The sequence below is a fragment of the Mytilus edulis genome, chromosome 2, assembly GCF_963676685.1.
Source record: "Mytilus edulis chromosome 2, xbMytEdul2.2, whole genome shotgun sequence".
NCBI lineage: Eukaryota > Metazoa > Mollusca > Bivalvia > Mytilida > Mytilidae > Mytilus > Mytilus edulis.
In genome coordinates this window covers 78,117,289-78,135,027 of record NC_092345.1, presented here as the reverse complement: position 1 = coordinate 78,135,027, position 17,739 = coordinate 78,117,289, and the positions used below count along the sequence as shown (strand labels likewise).

General features: G+C 32.2%; 1 protein-coding gene across 1 annotated transcript in view; it reads left to right on the top strand.

Moving 5' to 3' along the window:
- Nucleotides 1-17,739, top strand: part of LOC139513046 (ferric-chelate reductase 1-like) — a 51,382-nt gene that overhangs the window by 32,540 nt on the left and 1,103 nt on the right. The window contains exons 2-7 of the mRNA XM_071301155.1: nt 1,373-1,565; nt 1,977-2,038; nt 4,411-4,488; nt 12,374-12,410; nt 12,979-13,123; nt 15,271-15,514. Of these exons, the coding sequence (XP_071157256.1) occupies nt 1,373-1,565; nt 1,977-2,038; nt 4,411-4,488; nt 12,374-12,410; nt 12,979-13,123; nt 15,271-15,514 (759 nt within the window). The remainder of the gene's footprint in view (nt 1-1,372; nt 1,566-1,976; nt 2,039-4,410; nt 4,489-12,373; nt 12,411-12,978; nt 13,124-15,270; nt 15,515-17,739) is intronic.

The window sequence follows — 17,739 nt, the reverse complement described above, 5'->3', positions numbered from 1 at the left end:
TGTAGAATAAACAGTTCTTACGTGTTGTAGGCTACGTTGTTCAGTCTTCAATTTTCTAGTTTGTGGTTTTTTTTACTACTTTTTTTTGTCATTTATCATTTTTTGCAATGACATTGTAAGTTCGTTTACGACATACGAATTTTACTATCCTTTTGGTATATTATGCCTCTCTTCTAGTAAAGGGAACTATTTTACATTCGGTTTGTAGCTTCGCAATATTGAGTTTTATCGTGTAAGCAATGTTGACATCTTCCGTGCAGCCTCTCACTTTTTGGCACTAGTTATGACGGATGATTCTTTAGTCAGTTTTAGATTTAAAGCCTCAAAAGTAAGAGTTGTCAGTGCCGATACTTTTTCCGCTGAAGGCGCGAAAGCGTTATGTGATCTTATGTAATACATGGTATAATTGATAATTTAAACAAAACAAAAGGCGTGTGAGAACATTTTCTTAATATATCGAAACTTTGAAGTGTACATATTTGATGACATTGTAAGAAGTACATGTTTTTTTTTATTGGCAATATATTTGGCATTAACGGTTATCAAGAAAAGTATCCCTTATAAAACTATAACTTCTTACCAATGCAAATAGTTTATTTGTTTACAATTCAGCCTGAACTTTTGGTAACCTTTCGATATAAGTTAGCCACTTACAAAATTTATGAAATGCATTATTGCTATATTATGGGTTTTTTTTCTTCTTCATAAAATCTCTGTATCCCTAAAGCTAAGTTAGTGTAAGACAATCTCTACAATGATAATGAAAGTCATTGAAACAATAACGAAGAAAGACAACACTATCAGATTTAATTTTCTTCTCAGTTTACTCGAGATATATGATTGAAAAACTAAAGTACTTCTATTGTATATATGTAAAGTTAACACTGCTTCATATATCATGTATATATAGCGAACTATGTTCCACAACAACGAATAAGACTTATTAGTCTCAACTTGCAGCTAGTAGTAATAATCAAAATTCCGATAAATTCAAAGAGGGAAGTCATGATATCCCGACATCCAATTTTACCTCTAAATAGGCACAATAGAATCATCAAAATAATAAAAAAAAACACACAATAAAACTAAAACCAACGTCCCCTGAAATAACAAAAAGAAACAAACAAAAGATAATATCAACCTTATTAAGTAATTTCTATTTCCATCCATGTCCTTTAAGTATATCATGGTTAACATTTATCTATCCCTTTATGAATTACTCTACTTTTGATAAAGATTAATTTAGAAGTTTGCATGTAATTAATAATAAAAAAAAAACATACACTTATCACAAATACTATTCACTTTAACTTCTTAAATACCTTAAAAATATTCATATAACAAAATTTATTTCATATATTTTGTTTTTTAGATATATTTATTTGCTGGCCTGAGAATATCCACCTTGGAACACTGATCTTCAATGGTGGAATATTGAAAACAAGACCAAATATTACAACCACTTCAGTGTGTTCACCTCGTGATAGCATAGTCGTTTATAAAAACTTCCACAGAAAAACATATGTATTGCTTAGGATGCATGGCGAGGTACAACTTATAGGAAGGTTAGTACACACACTTCTTACAGGAAGGTTTATGCGCACAATTTAATGTCTGAGATTCTATTTTTTTATTTTAAAGCTTCATGTTTTTATAGAAAATCTTTCAATTGACCACTGTTGACGGAATAAGTAAAGACATACATATAGGGGAAAGAGGTTCAAGAGGAGGTATTTCCATCCATTGCAAATTAATAAGAAATATGATAAGGATATCTATACTATAACAGTTGATGTTTTTCAACTTACATGATATGCTGCTTTGTATATTGTCATGCACATTTGGTCAATTTCAACCTATGCTGAATAGATTTCTCTATATGCATTATATTATTCATACTTACAATAACTGTAATTTAAAAAATTGCCGGACACATTGAGGATTTTTAAATAGCAAATTAGCTTTTTTCTTCATAGGGTATTATCTACGATGGAAACTAGAATAAAACCAGCAAAGGCACCAGAAATTATAGGCACAGGTATAACTGATTACTTATATATGTATCCTGCAGAAAAGAGTCTCCTGCCAAACCCTATTTCCAACTTAATAAACAATTAACAAGCAATATGTTGTTTGTCTTATACAAATTGACATTAATACCCTTTTCCCAAAATTCCAATTTCAATTTTAGAAAGAGAATATATACATGATTTTTAAAATTATTCCCTCATAAATTTAAACTTTCAATTCCACGTGTATTTTGTTAGAGATTAAAAACAGTTTATTTCATGTTTGATTCTACATATGTTAACAATTTAATCTGTTTGAATTTGATTCCACATGAATCCCATGTCGGGGTCATTGCTAGCTGTATTTACCTTATGTGTTCTCAGTCTGGTTTTTGCTCATTGTGTTTATACTCTTTACGGTGATTTATAATTGCTCAAATCCAGGACAGCTGGAATTATGCTTACCACATGTATTATTTCTATATAGTTTAAGTTTAACCTTTTTTCCCCTAATTATTGACGACTGTACGGTGACCTCTAACTGCCTACCATGTACCACTTCATTTTGAACCCTGGTGATAATTTTCTCATTAGCATTCATGCAACACATACTCGTTTTGACATTATTTAAAAAAAATGAATTTATTTCCTTGATGAAATGTAAACTGGTAAATTTTCTTATTTGACTAACCGATTCCAAGCAAGCGTGATATAAACATCTTACCTTGTCGAAGGGGTGAATTATACAAGGCTTTAAAATAAAATTGTACAGGTTTGTTATGTTAAACTGTCCTAGATCCATGCACAAGAAAGTGAAAATTTCATATCTTCTCTCAATTATAAAATGGTTAAGTAGTGCTATAAATCTGTCATTTCATACTGATAAGGCGACCGATAATATTTCTTCACTTACAGACGTTTTAAACACAAAATTGTAAAAATTTAAAAGTTTTAGGAAAATGCACAGGCACATTTGGGGTTGACCCTCCCCCTTTTTTAAAAATTTATAAAAAAAAAAAATTTGGAAATAATCTTTGATGTATCCTGCCTTTCAAGGTTTATTTGAAAACTAATTATTTTTATATATGGTTTTTAAATTATTTTAATCTTGCAATTTATTGAAAAAAATAAATTTTTGGAAAAAAATCTGAATCACATATTTAATGCAAGTGGTGCAGGACATAAGCTCACTTTTTATTCAACATCATTTTGATGCAAATTCTTGGACTTAGATCATAGACTGTAAAGTTAATTTAGAAGATACTTTTCTTGATTGGTATTGTGTATTTCATTTTTATCCCTTCTTGCAACAATTGTCACCTATAAATTGAGAGAGAAACCATGTGGTGTCTGTGAACTAACATAATAAAATTGATGTGACATAAAAAAGAAGATGTGGTATGATTGCCAATGAGACAACTATCCACAAGAAACCAAAATGACACAGACATAAACAACTATAGGTCACAGTTTAGTTTGAAAATATGGTGTTTTCTAAGTGGTGCAGGAGATAAGTTCACTTTTTATTCAACATCATTTTGATGCAAATTCTTGGACTTAGATCATAGACTGTAAAGTTAATTTAGGAGATCCCAATTTTCAATGAACCTAAATTGTTTAATTATTATTTCGACAACTTTTTATGCATAATGTCTAATTACAAAATAAGTGAAAGACACAACATTTGCAAGTTTTAAATTAAGTTATGTGAAACTTCAAATTAAAACATATTATGCTTAATAATTTATGTTTTTTATAACAGAAGTGCTAGTTTTTATTATAAAACTTTCATATTTATATATACTTTTTTTCTAAATCAAGTTCCATAATTTGTTCAAATTAAGACGAAATCTAATCTTTTTTTAATTGTTTGCTTCCAGTAAACAATTCACCAATGTGTATTCCCTATGCAGTGAACTCTGCGTGACCTTTCTCGAAAACATCCGGCGATCGCAATACCATGAATACGCAAGGATCTGTAATTGAACTAAAATATTATCTTATTGTACATGTTATACACGTGCTCAATATCCATGCTTCTTTGTTGATTGTTTACTAACTAGGGTGACAATCGGTAAACTACGGTTTCAAAACACGACAATTAATTAGCTGACATACTTTAACAACATCACTGACTGAGAGATTATTTTTGACGTTTATACGAAATGGATGCGTAAAAATTGATAAAATCGTACACAGAAGACTTGGTTGATGATATATACATTAAATTTTATTGGTTCAAGAATTGGATAAACATTATTTTTCACCAGTCAAACGTTTCATATGACTTAAATGGGTTTTTTACGCTCATTAAGTTAATGATTATGTATTTGTAGACGTTTTATTTTCCAGAACATGATCAGTATATTTGAACATTTATTCGTCATTCTTATTTGAACAGGAAATAATGTGACGAAAACCCGACAGAAACGGCAATCAATAGAACACCCCAGTTATACAGAAAAATCTTCCATCACAGGTAAGTCAAAAGAACAATTCAATTACACTTGAGTGTAAGCCAAACTTATTTATTTTTTAAAACATGTAAGATGCAGCTATAAATTATCTGATGAGACTATCAGATTTACTTAATGAAAATAGCCTCAAAAGGGGAATTCGTTCGGTTGATAAGAGGCTGTAACGTCCTTTTGGTGTAAAGTACACAGTCGCGTCCGTATGATGTATTATGTATACGCAGCACGCTTGTTTGGTGTATTATACGCAGCACGTGTTATGTATGATACGCAGTCACGTTAGTTTAATGTATAAATACATAGTCACGTCCGGTTCAAATGAGTACGTTAATACTATAGGAAAAGCATCAAATCCTTTGGCCTGATGTGTATAAAAGTTCTATGTGACTATGTAATTTAATATATAGTAAAGACGTCGTTATAGATACGCTTCTTTATACATGCGAAGTTATAGCATAGTCTAACATTCTGGTGTTGTAAGAATTGTATACTCATAGCACTTTCAAAGAAATATATTAACATAGAAAGGTTCTGTGAAAATAACGCTTTTATTTAAACACTAACCGGTTTTATTTATAAAGATCCTTGGACAATAAATGTCAAATACTGAATAAGTTAAAGTTGTTTATTCTTTAGTTTTCTATGTTGTGTCATGTGTACTATTCTTTTTCTGTTTGTCTTTTTCATTTTTAGCAATGGCGTTGTCAGTTTGTTTTAGATTTATGAGTTTGACTGTCCCTTTGGTATCTTTCGTCCCTCTTTTAAACATTTTTGTTCATTTCCCTACTTTTCTTAAAATATCCATTACATGTAACTATTTTGTTTGGTTCTTAAACCAAAGCTGCTACCGAAGATAAAAGATGAAATGAGAATTTCGAGTGCATACATTTAAGATGAAGGAAGGATGCATGCTAGCGAAAACAAGAATATCTACGATACCTGATTTAAATTCAAAACAGTTCAGCTTATTGTTATTTGTCTGGTTTAATTTGGACAAAGAGCTAAATATCAGAGAGCACTTGTAATTAAAAACGTGATGCATTTCTATAAAATGTCATTATTTAACGAACATAAGTCTCGTAACAATTACAATGATGGTCGTTATTTTATCAAATTACATTTGGATACAATAGATAGTTTAAATCAGATTTACATTATTATATAGTTTGTCTCAGATTAAAACACAGGGAAATTGAAATAAACCATAAACAGCCATTAAAGACTTCAAAAACTCACGTTATTTGTATTTATATATTGTACTCTAGGGATTCTGTTAATGTATATCGAAATTGGTTTGCTTCATTGTAATTCAGTTTTTAGCATGCACAATGATTAATGTGTATATGGTCTTGATCTGTATTTAAAATGCATATATGAATGTACAATAAGTAATGGTAATGACATGTATTTTGATTACATACATGTATGTACAATGTACAATGAGTAATGGAATGACATGTATTTAATCACACATGTACAATGCATAATGGTAATGCTATGAACTGTGGTAGTTGTTTTAACCATACATACACAATAAAGATTTAAGACCATTAAAATTAGGAAAAACAAAAATTATAAACTGAATTCGTCAGTGTAACTATTTATTTCTGGGGACATTCAATATGGATACAGTTATGTACAGTGGTATATAGAATCATTTTCATAACAGAGTGCACGTGGACAACCGCAATACTTTTGTCGTTAATAATAATAAATCATTTACCTTTAACTTGTTTGTCATTGGCTATCAAATACAGTGATTTTTCGCTCACCAAGTCTGTCAGAGGCCCTTCCAGGGGGATTTCAATAGAATAAAAGAGTAAATTTTATGCAGGTGCACATGAAGAAAAAAGTCTAAGAAAGTTTAAGAATTCAACATTTAAATCAACAAACAAGTTTTAGTTCTCTGCTAGTTATTCGATCGTTAGTTAGACGAGCGTTCACTTAATTCTGACCCTGATAACCTGAGCGCGCAAAGGAATAGTCTTGTCCACGCTTTTATGAAAATGATTCTACTTGGTCTTTTATAGTCTTTTTATTGACAGTATCGTCTAAATACCCAGGCAAAATTTCACACAGTTGGTAGATTAACTTCCTAAATTATGCTTCCAGATCTAAAACAGATGGTATGATATACAACAGACATATATTATAGCATATTAACACAAACAGATGGTATGATATACAACAGACATATATTATAGCATATTAACACAAACAGATGGTATGATATACAACAGACATATATTATAGCATAACACAAACAAATGGTATGATATACAACAGACATATATCATAGCATATTAACACAAACAGATGGTATGATATACAACAGACATATATTATAGCATAACACAAACAAATGGTATGATATACAACAGACATATATTCACCCCGTATAACCCCGATACAAATGAAACCGGACGTTGACGCGTTCGAAGCGATAATTAGGACAACATTTGGAATGACAACAACTTCTAGGGCCTTTCTCGAATTTATGTGAGTATATATCAATACGTACATAAGCATGTTAGTTTATATAATCAATTATAAAATGGTTGTAAATTCCAGATTTTGTAAAAAGCGTTTGATAAAACTGCAATATGTAAAACGCACAGTCATGGTGTGATATTCTACGTTTTTTGGGGTAAACAGTGGTCAATATCTCATCTTATATAAACTTTTGCGAAGCGATACTTTGATCAATGATAAACAATTACTAGTTAATTCGTCTCGTCAGCTTCAAATGTTCTCTAGAAATGTAATTAAACACGAAATCGTACAAAATTAGGTTATCTGGTACTGTATCGTTCGTTCCACCAAATGTGTCAAGTTCGTTCCTCAATGACAAATAAACACTGTACAGTTCGTTGACAAAAACCGTCACAAATAAATTTCTTTTTAAGGTACTCGTGATGGCAGCAGCAACCTTTTTTTTCTGTGTTTCTATTGTAAACTGTCATCTGCCAACTTTGGCGAAATAGTAGACCATGAAATTATCAGTCATCCAAAGCAAGAATTGAATTGTATAATCAAGCGCACATCTGAAGGCAAAAGTGTACTAAAAACTCGCAATTTCCACGTTATTCCAGATGAAATCAAGTCAAAAAATAAATATATCACAGCCAATACAAATTCGATATCTCTAAATATTCACGATTTCGAGCCTCGTCAAAACGCAGTTGTTGGTCCAAGTTTGCCGAAACGACAACGACCAGACGAGCTCGTTGACCATTGCTCACCAGATGTATTAAATAACCAATCTTTTATAGAATCTGATGACGATAGAATATTTGAAAAAGACGTCCTTGAACGTTTATCGTCTAGCTTGCCAAAGGTGATATCAAATTTGAGAGATGTCGGCGAATTGAATTCTTTTGTACAGTTTAATGAACTTTTGGCTTCTGGTTCCTTTCCGTTTGAAAACATTGCGTATCGTTTATTCTGTGACTTGTACAGTGGTATATATTATCTAACACTTCATCAATGCGTTACTCAGAACTTGTCAAACGATTTTGAAGAACAGGATACAAATTATTCAAAGGGAAATTTCTTCGTTTCATGTCAGGTCTAAAAAACACGGGAAATATAGACGAAGAAATGTCTGAAAGAGGAAAATACGAGCCAATGAATTCAGAGTTAAATTTTTCTATCCCCTCCTGGAGTGTTCTTTACAAAATGACGTTACATAAAAGATCCATATTATGTCAATGTATACTGTGAAATTTCATAGTTTTATCTATCACAACCGTTACCAAATTTTAACGTTGTATGTTATTGAAACTGTCGTCATATGGGGGTGTTTTAATAATGTAACTAAGGACAGCATTAAATGTCGGCATTTTACAATAATCATAAACGATACAAAGTGTATTGCAGGAAATATCAATTCCGACAACTTATGCCTCTGAAGTAACATGACAGACCAACAAAACATAACTCAAATGTTGATATGCTGACTAACAAAAACCATTCATAAAATAATACCTAAACCCGAACAAGAAAAAAGCGGTTTTGCAGTTATTGTTTCTTTAGCTAAAAATGATTTAAAAAAATAAATTGTGCGTTTGTATGTTTTTTATGGCTAGTGTGTTATGTGTTTATGCTTGTTTTTGCAACAAAAAAAATCTTATTTTGAAGAAATCACCCATTTGATAAACCTGAGAGGTCAAAGTTAACGGGGACAAGACGACGAGTGAAATCTTGCATCAGTGATCCATCGATGCCAGCCAGATGAATACGACCTATTCGCCTCTTCCATCGGTTAGATGAATCAAAAATACTTCCTCATGTTCGCAAAGGACTTGAATTCAATGACGAATCAGAAGATATTTAATTTTAGATCCCTCTTCTGTTATGATTTTTACGTTTTGTATTGAATGAAGTGGTTCGATTTTTTTTTTATAGTAATCATGAAATCCAACACAACAGGAAAATGAGGTCAAGCTGTAACCATCATTATGCCATTGATTTTTTTGTCATTCGTCAGGCGAAACTAAATTAGATAACTAGCATATTAAATAAGAAAAAAAAACATTTGTAGTGAAATTTTTTATTATTATGTGTTTCTCTGTACAAGTTAACAAACAGATAAATGATACTTTTGACTTGATCGCCATTTGAATTGTTTTCCACATATGCAGGACAAAAGGCGACCTTCATGAACCACTTTCCTGTGTTCCCTGAACGTGTCCAAGGACAACCACAAGTGCTACACAGGTACGACGGAGCTTCTTTTTCTTTTGAGTGGTGAGCCTTAAAGTGGACGTTCAGGGAATTCTTGTACGTGAATTGTTTACTACACAGGGGACACTTCTCTGTTCTCATGTTATAAAATTGTGTAGATTGAGGTGTCCTCTAAAGTCCAAAAAGCCGGTTAAACCCATCACCACAAGTGCTACATTTGTATCTGAATATTAATGTGTGTTTGTCCTTAATGTGGATTGATAGTCCAGATCTTGACTGGAACATAAGGCCACAAACATGACGAAGGTAGTGATAAGTTTTACTATCATCGGGAACACTTTCCTGTTTTTGGTTTTCATGAACTCTATTTTTGTGACGTTTAAGGTCAAACTTTCTTTTGGTTTCATAAACACATAGGTTACATCTGTGATATTCCACTTCTTCTTTTTCTGAGTCATCGGACCCCTCGACTGTTTCCTCCTCCATAAGATATATACTGAAATTTAAAAAGTACATGTATTACATTCAACTCAAATTAAAAAAGATGTAGTTGAAAAATTGACATTGCACTAGCTCCCAGTAACTACAACTACTCTAAAGTTAGATCGGTATTTCATGTCTTTTTGTCATATGTGTTCGTGTTTTATACTAGCATAAAGTCAAGAGCATAGTAGCATAGCCACTCGAAAACATTTTTTAGAAGGGACCAGTGGTCAGAAGGCCCCCGTAAGCTTTAAGATTATCTATTTGTTATTAAAACAAATGCTGAATATTTTTGTAAGCACAAACCTATAAAACCTACTGTATGTCTTTTGTTGCTACCTTGCTGCCATGCTTTATTTGCTTTTGTAGTATAAATTTGATCTTATTTTTTTTTTATTTTTTTTGTATATCACATAACATAACTGGACATAAGGAGAAGACTTTTTGATATCAGGAGGGGGCATAAGAATATATTTTTTATTTTCTTTACGTGGCATAATCGTGTGAAAATTTTATTTTTCATTGTTGAACAATAATCGTTTTCCGGCATTTTACACTTCAGAATATAATTTTAATTCTGTTTCTTGTAAGGTTGCTAATTTTCAGCGTTTACCAGGCCTTTAAATTGTTCCTCAGGACTCTAATCCACCCCTCCCCCTTCCCGAGAAAAAAATAAAATTACTGTTGCCCAATACTAGAAAAGATTTCTAATGACAGATTGACAGGTAGCCGTCCGCTCAATCTATAACATCTGAAATTTGTCGAACGATTGAATTTCAAAATAATAGACATGTTCGCATGGTTAATGAAACTTCTTATATGCACAAATGAATTGAAATACATGAAATTGGAATTTGTCTGTACAATGAGAATAATATATTGGCTTATGATGGTAAATTTGAAACGTGTATATTAAGATTTACTTACAAAAATATGTTTTAAAACATGATAATTTTTTTTTAACGCAATATCGTCACAACGACTCGTACAGTATACAACAGTGTAAAGACAACGAAGCGTACAGAGGTAAAAATTAAAGATGCACAAAGAGATGCACTTTTCGTTGTCTATATATCATGTATATCTACAACTTTAAGTGTTTTGTTTAGGTAAAACAATACGATTTTTAGAAATGTATGTTTGCAAAAGTAAAAGATGCGAGAAACTTAGAATTTATAACGATTAAAAATAGAAAACATGCTTTTACTATTGCCAAGGTCGTGCGTTTCGTTAATTTTAGCCTTTAGAAATAAAGTATTTTAAAAAAAATAGCAATACAATATAAGTGACATATCATAGTATATACTGAAGCAAAATATCATGAGAAATATTAAAGGACTTACCTTAAAATTGTAATTGTTAGTCTGTCTAACCTCGGTTGTTCAAGGTGTGCACGACTCGAACGCGTCAACGTCCGGTTTCATTTGTATCGGGGTTATACGGGGTGATATTATAGCATATTAACACAAACAGATGGTATGATATACAACAGACATATATTATAGCATATTAACACAAACAGATGGTATGATATACAACAGACATATATTATAGCATATTAACACAAACAGATGGTATGATATACAACAGACATATATTATAGCATATTAACACAAACAAATACATTAACCATAAAACAACGGCCATCCAGTTTATAAAATTCAATCCATTCAGTGCAGTCAAGCACTCAGATATATTATGCAATATTACCAACCAAACACATAGAAATCGATTTAAGAAAGTTGAAGAATAGAGGTTAAGAGTTTCGAGAATTTGTTTGTACGGTTTGTCCAAACTGAGTTTTGTGTCGGGAAAGGGCATTAATTTGGTGTTGACAAACACTGTAAATGATGCTGACTGATTTATCATTCAACAACATGCAACAACAATTAAACCTAGAACTACAAAGTATTTTGTAATGTAACCTGCAAAAGTTTGATTTTATTTAATGTTACAATGCTCCGTCTGTGGTCTCCAATTTGACAGCCGTCATCCCCTAACGCCTCAATAGGCACGGGAGCAATGTTACACCATAATGGGCACGGAAGCAATGTAACGGCATAATGGGCAAGTAAGCAATGGAACACCTCGATCGGCACAGGAGAGAGTCAACTATTCATACACTAGCCGCCATAATGTCGATGACTGCAACCAGATGGCAGTTATTGTGTTTGGACAGAACAATTACTAAAGTCATGATACTCAGCACGGAAATGTCTTTTTCTTTTCCTTTCTTTTTTTTTGAGGGGGGAGGAGTTTATATAGTATGTATATATCTATTCATAAGAGTGAAAATTCAGTGGTTGTAAGCAATTATAGACCACAGTGCGACCTTCACCAATGAGAGAAATCCATTTCAAGTGTTGGGCAATAGAAGGCCCGACATAACAAATAAGAAACAATATAAATATCTGTTCGGCTAAAATTTGGTATCTCAATCATTTTAGTGGAAAAATCAAATAGGACGGCTTGATCGTGCCCAATGAGTGGATACATTATACATAAAATATATTTTTGGTTTCTAAGATTTATTGTTTTTACTGTTTGTCGTTTGTAACAAGACCTAAATCAAATATGAAAAAAAAAAATTATTTATACCATTTTGTAATATTCAAAGCTGAAAAAAGTCTGTTAACATCGGTCAGTATTGTATCTAGAGATAAAAGAACCACAAACAGATAATAAATAAGTATTTCTCAAGTGTTGGCACATTTATTTCAGATGGATTAGAATGTGGAAAGACCAGAAGCTGCTTCAGGTATAGTACAAACTTTACATGGAAAGAGTCTATATGTCGCGTGCTTAGTGGATAAGCAGCTTATATTAAATTTCAAGTTTTTAATTTGGACTAGGCCTGGAATTGAGCCAAAAATCTCCCGTACTCGATGCTAGCACGCTAGCACTAGACTACCGGTAAGCGTATCATTTATCTAATATTTAGTTTTAATGTTTAAGACTGCCATGATGAAGACACTAATTGCATGGGTTAACAAATGATTCTGATAAAATATGTGAAAGTGTCTACTTCAAGATCTGGTCGAAGTTAAAAAAAAATAAGTGTGAAATGGGACACAGATGATACCCCGCGTGCATGTAATGTTATAAAGGAACATACATAAAGAAACGTAAAAGTGACGCCACCCAAATTCGTACTTGATCCGCGTTTTGTGGTAATAAGCATTTTGTATAAGTTTCATAACATTTAGTATTTTTTTTCCATTTGTAAAGGGGCAAAAGTGACGCCCCGCAATTCCAAACTTGATCTGAGTTTGTCTTAATTTGGAACAAATGTAATGAAAGATTCGTCCTTCTTTTACCAATTTCAGAAATGGAGTGAAGAATTGTCAACACTTTGAGTGCGACTATTTTCTTAGCTACTGGATGGATAAACAAAAGGCAGCGGTAGATTTTGAGCTCAGTGGAAAATCAGATGGTTGGTTGGCAGTTGGATTCTCGTCGGACAGAAAAATGGTGAGTTAATATTTCGAAAAAAAGATTTTTAAATTTTGATGAAAGATTGAAAATTCAATGTTATCACTGACTATTAGCATTGGAACACAAAAGCACTAGTGAATTATTTGTAATACAATAACGAAATACAATAATTATTTTCGTATCATTGGTTGTCATCATATGTAGGTTGATTTATATAAAGATATTAATATTAATACTATCAAAATGTAAAACGACAAAAATACCGACCTCCGAGGAAAATTCAAACATAAATTTCCCAATCAAATGGCAAAATCAAAAGCTCAAACACATCAAACGAATGGAAAAAAGCTGTCACATTCCTTTCTTGGTAGAGTCTTTTTTATGTAGACAATCGTGAATTATATCTAGTTTTATAGCTAGCTAAACCTCTCACTTGAATGACTGTGGCATAAAATTCCATTATATTGTCAACGATGTATGAAAAAAACAAACAGACATAATTGGTAAAAATGTAAAAAAAAAATTAGAGGTACATTAGTCAACATTGTGTTATTATCTTAATCATTATAAATGCAAACAAATATGTCAGCAAAGAAAAACAAAAAGGCATATTAGATAAAGCACATTAGCAAAAAGAAAGACAAGAATCCATTTATTTTACCATAGCGAGCCACGTTAAATGTATATTACCAAAAATATACTAATCATTAAAGTAATAATTATATACAAAGACAAATTAAAGAACACTATAACACGGCTTCCTCCGCCTCATTTTTAGAACTTATACCTAGAATTTGACATTCACGGCGACAAACTGCCCGGACACTGGTGGCGTTTTACAAAGTCTGAGTAGCAGCTGTTAGCTCTTAAAATTGGGAAATGTTTATTCAGATGCTGATCACGTTGAAATAGTGTTACTAAGGTAGATTGAATTAATAACTTCAAACTTAAAATCATCTCGTTGTGCATATATTCTGGTACTGAGATGACCGTATATGTCAAATTCAAGATACAAGTATAATTCGAAAAATTAGGTAGAAGAGGCCGTGTCTGTTGTTTCTTTGAATTCTTGTTCTGGAGGATATATTAATGGAATCCAATCAGAAAAGTTTGAATTGTTAATGGAAAATACACCTTTCTTACGAGTTATTGCTTTTCACAACTTTTTGGAATTTTGGATCCTCAATACTCTTCAATTTTGTACTTTTTTTGCTTTATAAATATTTTGATATGAGCGTCACTGATGAGTCTTATGTACTAAATTATAATCCTGGTACCTTTGACAACTAATTTCAAGGCGTACTGTAAAAGTCCCAGCTTTCCGTTATGTACACAAGAACTTGCTTCCAATAGAAGATCAGTGATGTTTTTCGTTTACGCACCATAACTTTTATTTCAGTTAGTTGTTCATGCTGCATTTGTTTTTCGTTCATTATTGTTTTAGTTTCAGTTTTGTTTTATTCTATAGGTAGTAGGTCCAGTAAGACCCTTTTTGGCCCCAAAATATAGCAGTTTTACAAAATTGTTAAAATGTAAACTTTTAGTTATTTATTGTACAGTAGAATGCTTCTGCTACATAAATATGGGCTGTTTTTGACAATACAATGCACATATATCGGGTACTAGCACCATTAAGTCATGCTAAATTACTAAAATCATCACAATTCTAGCATTTTAGTTAAATTTCAGACGGTTTTCGTGTTCATCCTTAATATTAAAATGTAAGTTGTATTTTATGATAATACATTACATATATAAAGATTGAGGATGAACACGGATGCGGCCACTTTCATTTTTGACAAAAACCATTTGAAAAGTGACATTTTTTGGCATACTTGGTAGATTTTTTCATATTTGAGCTTGAATCGGGTCGTTTTAAATGACTAAATCAGTTAAAATCTTTCACATAAACTAACTGATTCAAATGAAATAGACACTTAAGTGTTTAAAAAGTGGTCAAAATCTTTCGTCAGATGAACCTGAAATTTGAGGCCAAAATCGGTCCTTACTCCTTTGTGTTCCTCCTTTTTTACTTACTTAAACACAATTTGGCTATTTTGTTGTTAATCAAAAGAAAAATTAACTACTAAAAACACACATACACAATATTTACTTTGTTATTGTTATGAAACAATTTTTATTTAAACTTGTAACACTTCTTTTCATACTAAAATACATTATAGGGTGGTGATGCTATTTTTGGATGTATCTACCAGTACACAAGAACCATGCCTATACGAGCTACTTCATTTGAAGATCCTCATCCACATGTTCGACCCCAGGAGAAACAAAACTTTGCACTGAAACATTCCGAAAGTAAAAATGGATATATATATTGTCGCTTTATTGTTCCTGTTAAGAGAAGAGACAGTGGTGTTGATCTTACGAACGAATGGGTACAGTTTTATGCACGTGGAAATGTTTCCGGTAAGTGTTTTCGAGAAAATTCGAACATAGTTATCAAATCTAAGGAAATAAACTCGTTACAAATACCAGGATTGAAGTTTTGTGCGCCACAAGCGCCTTTGTGTACAAAAGACTCATCAGTGACGATCGAATATAACAACAGTATGAAGTTGAAGAGCACTAAGGATTCAAATTCCTAAAAGTTTTGCCAAATAAAACGTACGTAATAAGTTTCTGACGTGGAAAAGTTTTATTATTTTGAAAATTTAATTTTTTTAAACAATTAATTTACGATTATGACAATATCAATGATAATGCATGTCAACACAGTAGTGCTGACTACTGGGCTGATGATACACTCGATGTATGCCAATGATTTTGTTCTAAAAAGGACCGAACACACATGTATCGTAGCCATAATTTCGATCGATTTTAAAAGTTTTCTTAGTGCGAGACTTATATACGAATGTATAACTTAAAAGCAATCTATTCTATTAGCATAAACACAAATGCCTCACAGCAATCTATTTGATGAGCAGTCACATAAATGTCTCAGTGCAATTCTTTGTACGAACAGTCACACAAGTGTTTAACAGCAATCCATTCTAAGAGCAGTCACAATTATGTCTCAGCAATTCTTTCAATGAATAGTCACATAAATGTATCAGTGCAATCCATTATATGAGCAGTTACACAAATGTCTCAGAATAATATTTTCTATGAGCAGTCACACATTTGTCTCTGAGCAATCCTTTCTATGAGCAGTCACACAAATGTCTTTGAGCAATCCTTTCTATGAGCAGTCACACAAATGTCTCTGAGCAATCCTTTCTATGAGCAGTCACACTAATGTCTCAGAGCAATCCTTTCTATGAGCAGTCACACAAATGTCTCTGAGCAATCCTTTCTATGAGCAGTCCCACTAATGTCTCACAGCAATTCTTTAACGAAAAGTCTCATCAGTATTTAACAGCAATCCATTCTATTAGCAGTCACAAAAGTATCTCAGAGCAATCCTTTCTATGAACAGTCCCACGCATGTCTCAGTGCAATCCTTTATATGAGCAGTCACACTAAAGTCTCAGAGCATTCCTTTCTATGAGCAATCCCACTAATGTCTCACAGCAATTCTTTGAACGAACAGTCTCACAAGTATTTAACAGCAATCCATTCTATTAGCAGTCCCAAAAGTATCTCAGAGCAATCCTTTCTATGAACAGTCACACGCATGTCTCAGTACAATCCTTTTTATGAGCAGTCACACAAATATCACACAGAGATCGATTCTTTGAGCAGTCATACAAATGTCTGGTAGAAATCTAGTCGGTGAGAAATCACACAAATGTCTGAAAGCAATCCATTTTAAAAGTAGTTACACAAATGTCTAACAGTAATTCATTCTAAAAGTAGTCACACATATGTCTGACAGCAAATTCATCCTGAAGTAGTCACACAAATGTTGTACAGTAATTCATTCTAAAAGTAGTCACACAAATGTCTGACAGCAAATCCATTCTAAAAGTAGTCACATAAATGTCTAACAGTAATTCGTTCTAAAAGTAGTCACACATATGTCTGACAGCAAATTCATCCCAAAGTAGTCACACAAATTTTGTACAGTAATTCATTCTAAAAGTAGTTACACAAATTTCTGACAGCAATCTATTCTAAAAGGAGTCACACAAATGTCTGACAGCAATCCATTCTAAAAGTAGTCGCACAAATGTCGTACAGTAATTCATTCTAAAAGTAATTACACAAATTTCTGACAGAAATCTATTCTAAAAGGAGTCACACAAATGTCTGACAGCAATCCATTCTAAAAGTAGTCGCACAAATGTCGTACAGTAATTCATTCTAAAAGTAGTCACACAAATTTTTGACAGCAATCTATTCTAAAAGTAGTCACACAAATGTCTGACAGCAGTCCATTCTAAAAGTAGTCCAACAAATGTCTAACAGTAATTCATTCTAAAATTAGTTACACAAATGTCTGACAGCAAATCCATTCTAACAGTAGTCACACAAATGTCATACAGTAATTCATTCTAAAGTAGTCATTCAAATTTCTGACAGCAAATACATTCCAAAAGTAGCTACACACATGTCTAACAGCAATTCATTCTTAAAGTAGTCACACAAATTTCTGACAACAATTCATTCTAAAAGTAGTCACACAAATTTCTAATAGCAATCCATTCTAAATGTAGTCACACAAATGTCTGACAGCAATCCATTCTAAAAGT